At 29.4% G+C, this 9,538-nt stretch overlaps 1 protein-coding gene across 4 annotated transcripts in view; it reads right to left on the bottom strand.

The window, feature by feature from the left end:
- Positions 1-7,079: 7,079 nt before the first annotated feature.
- LOC149553139 (putative glutamate carboxypeptidase LAMP1) overlaps positions 7,080-9,538 on the bottom strand; it is a 34,938-nt gene continuing 32,479 nt past the window's right edge. Inside the window, exons 7-13 of one of the 4 annotated variants that reach the window (XR_016353037.1) lie at positions 8,755-8,829; positions 8,534-8,621; positions 8,242-8,325; positions 8,072-8,160; positions 7,896-7,938; positions 7,447-7,578; positions 7,080-7,295 (exon numbers count right to left, since the gene is read on the bottom strand). Coding sequence is in view for 2 of the 4 variants with exons in the window: in XM_089788644.1 (XP_089644770.1) it covers positions 7,165-7,344; positions 7,447-7,578; positions 7,819-7,938; positions 8,072-8,160; positions 8,242-8,325; positions 8,534-8,621; positions 8,755-8,829 (768 nt within the window). In the remaining 2 variants the exon portion in view is untranslated. Of the gene's footprint in view, positions 7,345-7,446; positions 7,579-7,818; positions 7,939-8,071; positions 8,161-8,241; positions 8,326-8,533; positions 8,622-8,754; positions 8,830-9,538 lie in introns of all 4 variants that reach the window. The other 3 variants (XM_089788645.1, XM_089788644.1, XR_016353036.1) reach the window with 3 other exon arrangements.

Genomic DNA, 9,538 nt, shown 5'->3' with positions numbered 1-9,538 from the left:
AGCTAAAAAAAATAGAAACTTCAAAGCTTATATGCATGGAAGAAGATTCATATGCTCATATATTTTCTACTTGCTTCTATGCTCCTTCTAGCATTTTTAATCACTTGGAGGATTCGATCGGCTTGGATTCTTGGAAGAATTACGAATGATGGAGAAAAAAGGGATTTTCTATGGACTTCTAAGGCATGGAAAATTAGCATCAGTGTCTAGGTGCACTCATGATATTCTCATATTCCCTTTGCACTCTTTCTCTTCCTGTCTTCATCATATCTGTTTTATGTGTCTGAATACTCTCTGTATTTGAAATTGGAATCTAGATATTTTATTTGGATGAGAAGAAAACAATAGAAAAACCCTAGTTCCAAATGAGAAAGAAATTAGATTTAAATCGAGTTTGTGTTCGAATTTATATTAAATTAGAAAGACAAGATTTAGAATTAAAATAGAAATTTTATGATAAAAATTCGAATGATTAGATGTAATCTTTCTATCAATTATATTTTTAGATGCATATGAACAAACCCTTTTATGGTTAAATTTAGAGAACAATTATTTTAACTGGAAATTCTTAATTCATCACAAATTGTCCTGTCCCTGCCCCTTGGATAGACCCGAACTCAGTCATTCATAACTTTTTATTGGGATTGAATTTATTCAATCGCTCTAGTCAGAAGTGGCGCAACTTGGCCCTCCCCAACATATTTAAATTTCAGCTTGATCCAACGGTTCATTAGGGAGATATGGCCGTCATACTAAGACTATTTTATTCAAGGACAGATATTTTTCCATTTCCCATAACCAAGAGTTCTTTATGCTTAAACTTCACAAAAATAATATATATCAAAGCATGGAATGAATTAAAGATATTATTGAAATCTTCCCTTATTAGAATCTTATTAATATGCATTAGTTTTATATGGTTTATTATCTAATCTAATTAAATCAAATTTAATTAAGATTAGTTAATAGTAGAAGAAGTGTAATTAATTACTAGTCAATCTAAGTAAATGGATGAGAGAAAATTAAAAGAAAAAAGATTTTAATATAGTTTATATAGTGGACTATTTATAATGTATATTGAATACTATTTAATATATATTAAACAATTTTAGAGTTGTTTAATGAAGATGATAATGTTAAAAATTTGGAAATTATTCATGTTAAAATCTACAATGAGTCTTATTGGTTTGTGATAGGGATCTCTTTCAAACAACGTTTATATAGACAAAATATTATTAGAACAATTAGAAATGGAGTCTAATGGTTGATTTTAATATTGATTAAATAATTGCAAGATGATAATTTATATTATGTTGATTTAAATTTAGAAACTCTGAATGATATTGGATTAAGACTGAATTATTATGTTATTGGTTAATACGTTTGAATACTTTAATGGAGTTAAGAGTTAGCCAAATATTAACTAATGAGTTTATGGAAGGATTCTATAGATCGAGTATGTATAGTTTGAGGAGTTTATTATTTATTAATGTTTGTAAGGACTAGCAAACTATTAATAAATAATGGTTTAAATAGATATCAACAAATTTGGTTAGAGTTAATCTAGAGGAGATTAGTTAATGATTGAAGAACTGTAAAAGATATTAATCAAATTGAATTGGTTAATAATTTGGAGGAGTATTAATTAATTGAATCAACGTGCATAGGGAAAACTTATTTGAGATAATAATACTTGGTATTGGAGATTTATTATAACTTGTTATTATTAAAATAAAATGGAAACATTGTTAAAAGAATGACGAATGTGGTCATTATAGATTTATTAATAAGATTTCCAATATAGCTTGTTATTAAATATTAACAAGTTATTATTATTGAACTATGAATATGAATATTTGTGTACTAAATTATAGATGACTTTTAACTTACAAAATTATAGTTTGTTATTAGTCAACTGATATTAATTGGAATGTTGCCTTGGATATGTAATTACTAATTAAATTAATTAGAGTTAGTTAGATTTAATTAATAATCAAGTTATGTAATAGTGTTTTAATTGATATGCTAATATCGATTCCTCTAGCAAAGTTGTGAAGTATTTACATCGAAGTTGATAAGTCGTACTCTCATGACTTGAATAACAACCTTAGATGTTTTAATGGTGAGACTTAGTATTATTGAATTGGAAACTATTAGATGTTAATAGGTCATGGATGGTGTACCTATGTTAATTAATTGATTTAATTGATCATATTAATAAAGTTATAATTTTCTTATTCGAAGATTGATAATTAGTTCTTTTATAAATAAATAATGATCATTTAATTATCTCGAAAGTTGTAGTAACATTAAAGGAGAGTTAATTAATTAGAATATGGATCATGATTAAATATAAAGGACAATTTAATTAAGGTCAATGATGATCAGTTTAGCGAATAATTATCCTTGAGTTATTCTTAGAATAATGCTATCGGGGAACAAATGAGTTGACTTGTAGGTCAATTGATAACTTTATACACTTGAAAGTATACTTGCAAACAAAAAAATTAGAAACCCCTACACTTGATTCAACTATGAGATTTTAGCGAAACCAAAACATGTGTCTGCATCATGTATTCTATATGCTTCTTGTTTTGGGTTTTGGGTTAACTAGTGTTGACCAGTCTTAGGTTGTTACCAGAGGCTTGGGGGTTATGAGATGTGATGGCATGTTGATCTTATTTGGTCTTGATCTTTATAAGCCCAACCATGGTAATGTGATCGTATGCTCTATGAAATGTCTGTATTTACTGATTGTTATTGTTCATCAGTCTTCATGTGTGAAGCTGAGATGTATGTGTATGAGACACTTGAGCTAATCATTTTTGAGTCATCGATCAGTTATCCTTGGATTATTTTCTAGTCGCCATGATAGGACTGAAATGTGAATTTATTTCTTGATGATGTCATGTTGTGACATGTTTGACTCAACCATTTTGGAGTCTTCGATCAGTATGATTTTGAGATATTCTTGGTTGCTTATTGAGAACCAATGGATATTGTGATTTATTTTGAGATATATTTTGGTTATTGAGAACCAATGATTATTATGATTAGCAGTGATGCCTTCAGTTGCCAATAGAGAACTGTTGTGGTCATGATTTTCTATGGATGCTTTTTCAGATGCTCATGGAGATTTGATGATTCTTATCTTGGAGATTTGATGATTCTTCTTGTTATGGATTTTTGATGCTTTTATCATGATTATTTGATGATTATTTTTATGGATTATCTTTTAGATTTTCTTTACAGTCGCTTGTACAGGACTGTGGTGATTTATGATTCCATAAGCTTAGGGTAGGTAATCTACTTGTAGTGTCGGGAAGTGGCTTGCAATGGGGGTCGGGGCCCTAAGTGGCTGCCAGGGTAACTCATTGTAAGTTTGGTTAATAAGTGATAACATTTACACACTAAATGGGGATTAAATGAACCTAAAAGGATAATTGTTTTGATGTTCTCGCCCATGCCTTGAGTGCTTGTACAGGCTAGGATGGGAGTAGTGAGAACGCATGGTTGCGACTATCCATTCTGTAGTATACCTCGTCAGTATGAGAGGATACTAGTGGCCACATGAGATCAGTATGGACCCATGGAGTTTAGCTAACTGCCAAGGTAACTTGTATGTGATAATTACGATGACACTTTCCCGCTTGTAGTGTAGGTTTCCTACATGTCTTTGTGTGCCTCTGAAAATTAGATGTTAGTTTTGTGTGATGGAACCTTTGAGTTAGTATACTTTTAGGATTCCTAAACTTATAGAGATTTTTGCTTCGTGAATTGATATCCTATTTGGGACTTGAGATTATCTCCTCAGCACGGTGGGAGTGGACCACTTAGGTTCCACACGGTCAGGTGGTGTATTTTCACTTTTATCATTTGAGATCCGTCTGAGACACCGTGGCTGGAGTATCCTTGGTTGGTATTTATTCTTTATTATGTTCTTGGAGCATTATGATAGATAATATACCTTATGATGGATGTATTTACTGGTATTTTTTTTATATTGATGATTTGTTTTACTTTGCATATGTTAGTTGATGATTTATTATGCTTTACTTTGCATGTTAGTAGGATGTTTTAGAAATGACATTCCTACTATGTTAATACCGATAATCTCTTCAGTGCTTTGGAATGTTACACACGGAGGGATGGCTAGGATCCATGATGGTCTAATGATGCTATTTACGGTTGGAGGAACCATGCACTTAGTTATTTATGTTTGTGATATATGGTTATCTTTTGTGATGGATGTTTATATCTTTTGTGATGATGTATCATGTATGATATGTGGTTTTATTTATGTTATTGCATCATGGATTAATATTAGATGATGATGATGTACTTTATTTACTTGGATGTTTATTCTTTTAAGCTTTTCATACCCTGTGATATGTACAATGGATGATTGAGCTAAACTAAAATATAATTACAAAAGGACACTTGTATATTGTTTAAGTACATTAGATGTATCATTGTTATTTCATAAGGATGCGATGTTAGATGAATAGTTAATTTAGATGTGATACAACGTTAAGGGATCTTTAAAGAATGTAGCTTGTTAAGTATATATGTTATGTTTATTTCATTTGAATTGTTGCTATTGCTTTCGCAAATGTTAGGAATGGTTTTATCTTTCATGTTTAAAAAATTTTTTTTTGGCAAACTTAGTAAAATTCTTTGGATCCCTTGGCGGGGCATTACAAAAGGAATCAATCTTATGAAGAATACCTGGTCAATTAGAAAGGGAGACTAGTAGAATATTCATCATCGGTAGCAAAGAAGGAGATTAACCATCTTGGTTTTCCTCTTAATACTTGAGACGTGATGGGGTAACTTCTCAAATTACCCTGGGTGTTTGATGTAGGAGCATCCTAAGTGAAGAGCAATCTTGCATCACCCAAACAAGTATTTCCTTATAGTTGTTTCAATAAGGGTTGTCTAAATGCAATTTTTTCATTTGTGGAGGCTTGCTACTTAGTAAGTCATTCATACGAGCTTAGAATGTTCTAATTTTAGTGGTGACGATTCATTTTAGTTATATCAATTTTTCACTAGAGTTTCATAGCCAAATTATATGTACTTTTAAAGTTATTACAAATTTTCAAGGTGTAATTTTGTTATTAAAACTTCAAGCTTAGTTTTAAAGGCCTTAGAGGTTATAGATGAGGCCCAAAAACTTGATGGATGGGTGCTTGCACAGATCTGTGCCTATAGATCAAGAGTTGAGGTTTTCAGAGCATGGTTATAATAGGCAATCAAGGCAACAATTCAAGAGTTATGGTCTTATGAAGTTGGGCTATCCAAAATTTCTCAAATAAATGTCAAAAGTTTAATTGGCTGACTCTATATGTATTGTTAGGGTTTGTTAACCCTAGGTATTGAGTTTGAGTGTCTAAGACCTTCTCAGGTGGCATATAATTGCATATTTATGAAATGCCCAAATATTGTCTAAGACAACTCTAGTGATAGTTCGCAAGTTTGTCTTGCAAATTACTATAATGAAGGCACCCATGTGGGTTAGCATATTGTAATTGTGAATTATGTAATTTTGCATTTGCGGTGATAATGAGAAGCCCATATTTTGTTCTTGTATTTGTTTTTGTTTCTTTATTTCTATTATGTGTTTATGGTATTAATGGGAGCACCCTTCATCACCATACCAATAGGATGATGTAATGAGTATATGTGATGAGAAGGTGTGTGAGCATGTTATATCTTTGATTAATGGTGGTATAGGTATGAGTGGAATTTATTGAGATAGAGAGTTGATATACTTCAATGTAGTTGTATTGTCATATCAAAGATGTTATTAGTCATATCATGTTATTGTTGATTATTGTCTATTATGGGATTTTTCCCCTTGTGCTCCTAGGGTTGTTTCCCTCTCTTTTTATTTTTTATTAGTGAGCTCTAGGAAATGAGCTTGAATGCATGAGCTCTACAATTTTACTTTTAACATGGTTTACATGCTAGTACATTATCTAGCAGGTTTGATCACCATCATGGATTTTCCACTAGCAAGGTTTTTGTATAACATAAATTTGGTGTTATTTTTTATGGTAGTGTTGCAAGTTATTTTATTCAATGTTTTTATTTTAATTCTAATACATTTTGTGGGTGAATGGTTTATGGATCAAGTTTTACTTTACAACTAATTCATTCCCCCTCTAGATTGTGAGTGCTACCTTGGTATTCCTAACACCCACATGGAGACTTTTGTGAGACCATGTTATCTAAACAAACAAGAGGAATTTTCTTTGCATTTCATAATTTCCATTATGGAATTCTCAATGATGTTCTCTACATAATTGATAATAAATTTAGGATCTTTGAGGTATACAATATAATAATTAGATATGGCTCTTGAAGAAACATTTTGATGAGAATTATGTGTCTTAACAATGAAAGCCATCTGGATTTCCAAGTTGAAAGGATTGACTTTAACATCTATATTTGTTCTCTAATAACATACTTTATTCAAACTCATGAATACAGTTACTCAAAGATAGGTACATGGGAGATCTTCCAATTGAAATCATAAGGTCTAAGTGAGTCTCCTAACTAAAGACTTGGTATTGAAAATGTAGACCTTATATTTTAATTCATTTATTTGCTAACCTAAAATTGAAGTATAATTTTTTAACACTTCTTTGATCTATTTGGCTTCCAAGAGGAAGCATTTCCCATGGAGTAAGAATTCATCAACAAATAAAGTGTGAATAATTAAGATAGATGTGATAATGATAATGAAAATAAAATGAGATAATGGATCTCCTTGTCCCATACCTTGAGTTTCTTGAAAGATGTTTGATGATGTTTTGATGATGATAACTAATAAGAATGTTCCTCAAATGTAGGATTAATACTCCACATAAAACATTTCTTTAAAAAGCCAAACCTTTGAAGATTGGTGAGGATAAATAGCCATTTGACTTTGTCGTAATCTTTTATCATGTCTAGTTTAAAAATGATGCAATATGACATGTCTAAATTTATGTAAAATATTCCTTTTAATTAATATTTTTTATTCTCCTCAATAAAACAAAAAATTGTACATAGTAAAATTTAGAAAATCCATGTAAGAATAACCATAAATTTATTTTTAATAAATGTTAAATTACCAATGCATGATATACACAATGCAAATCCTTAGTTAATATAACATTATGTTAACTTTCCCTCCAAAATAATAGAGGCTTGTGTGATTTTTCTAGAAACGATCCAAATCTCATGTTGCACATCTAGGTTGCCATCTTCATTTGAAATCCTCTCACCTTTCATTGCATCCATCACTCCTGGGAATGAAGTAAAACTATATTCATTATTTTGAGAGGGAGCATATATCTGACACCCAAATTAAAAGACATACACAAATTAGTTCAATTGTTAGAATAAAAAGAAATTAGTAATTCATAAAATAATAGATAACAAGTTTTGTGCTCCTACCAAATGTTTAAACCATGATCTTCCTTTAAGGCCTTTAGAATCCAAAAATGCTCGCTCTGTTAGCATTAAACGATCATTAAAGATCCTTCCTCTTAGAATCAAATGGTAATCTCCTTTATATTTTCTTAGTTCCTGAATAAAACATAAATTTGAATTTGCATAGTCAAACTTTGGCATTCATCAAGTATATTAAAAATAAATTGTCAGTTATTTTTCCAAAAAAACAAGTATCATAAAATATATTATTACTAATTTGGTAAATCAAATTAAACAAATAATTTATTTTTTATTCATAATCATCTATACATACCAAATGTTGTACGAGTTTTTTTTTTTTTTTTTTGTATTCAACAAAAAACTTGCAATCCTCACCTTTGCTTCTAGAGTAGTATGATTAGCAACATCTACAAATTTCTTTACAGCTAGATGGATGGGTTCAATAGTTATACCCTTGGAAGTTCTTATTTTTTCCTTTAGTGACATTTCATAACTCTGCCCAAAACATGCCTCATCAAATTAGTAATAAATAATGATTTTGAAAAACCTACTAAAAAAAATTCATCTAAGAAATGGTACAATTTAGGTTACCATATAATGTTTTACAATTTTAAAAGATTTATTATACCTGTAACTCATTTGCATAGGCACTATAGTCGAAGGGAAGAATATGGTCATCAGAAAGTCGAAGGGCAAGAAGTCCCCATATAGATGAAACTATATTCATATAAAAAACAATTGTTAATTAATATTTTATATTTATTTACACATTTTTAAATGGAAAATGATCATACAAACCTGCAACATGTCTTTGAAAAGTTGGATCTCCAAATTTCTCCATCCATTCAAAGCAATCATATATGGTATGGTAAACTGGATAAGCTACATTAAACAAATAAGTCTTTTTAATTATTACTAAAAGTATCTTTCATGCACATGCAAATAATAAATATAATATTTAAGGGAAACTTTCATATCGAAAGAAAATAATTTTAAAAAATCATTCAATATTATTTATAAAGAATAATACTATGGATTTGTTCATGTGTGTGTATGTTGTTTCAAATAAATAGATTTGAATCATACATACATTCACCAAAATAAATATCTATTGAAGGTACTCCAACATGTTGTAAAAATGCAGCAAAATCGGACCCACTTCCACCCAACCTGTCAATCTTTGATAAGTACGAACAACTATCAAGAAAATAATATTAAAAATCATATTCATACAATATCTACATTTAAAAATATTAATTCTTATGCATCTAAATTACAACTTAAATTGACAGAAACATCAACTTTACTTACCTTCACTTTTGTTCCACTATGTTTTGCAGTCCAAGAGTCATACACAGTCTTAAATTTAAAATCTGGGTCTTTTACCTAGAAAAACTAATCATTTAAATAAGTATTCATGAAAATATAATCACATAATGTTATTTTAGAGATTTTATAAAACTTAATTATAATAATCTATTCCAAAGAAATGAGATTTACTAGAAAATAGTAAATGGAGCTTCCCTTTGGTTCTTGAAGCATTCTAGAAAGAGAAAACAAAATAACTTAGGACTAAGCTCGTACAATTGGTAAAGGAAAAAAAATATCATTAAATATTTCTTATTGATTTAAGAAAACACATTTTGGTTTTATATTTAAAATAGTTTAAAAAAATATTGACAATACATTTTTTTATAAGTAATATATATTTATAAATTTTATTTTCTTATGGTCAACTATTAAGGAATATAAATGTGTTTATGATAATTAGAGACCTAATTCCTTTAACTTTCTAAATTTTATATTGGACTTTGATGAATTTTATATAATATTGTGTATGCAACTTAATGACTTATTATTTTGGTTTGTGTGTAAGGGAACTATACCAATAGTTGTTCTATCTAACATTACACACTCTTAGATTATAAAGGTCCTATATAAGAATCTAATGATTTTTATGTTTGTTTCATATGCAAGTTAACTATTTATAGTGATTGTTTTGTCTTCTGGATAGTAATGACATATAATATGGGATATTTTATCCACACAACAATTTAAAAATAGCCCTTTCAAAGTGTTTTCTAATAAGGTATAC

Source organism: Cupressus sempervirens, chromosome 6 (genome assembly GCF_028749045.1).
Source record: "Cupressus sempervirens isolate cs-2001-9-10 chromosome 6, ASM2874904v1, whole genome shotgun sequence".
NCBI lineage: Eukaryota > Viridiplantae > Streptophyta > Pinopsida > Cupressales > Cupressaceae > Cupressus > Cupressus sempervirens.
The sequence above is the reverse complement of the archived record's forward strand: the minus strand, read 5'-3'. Positions and strand labels throughout refer to the sequence as shown.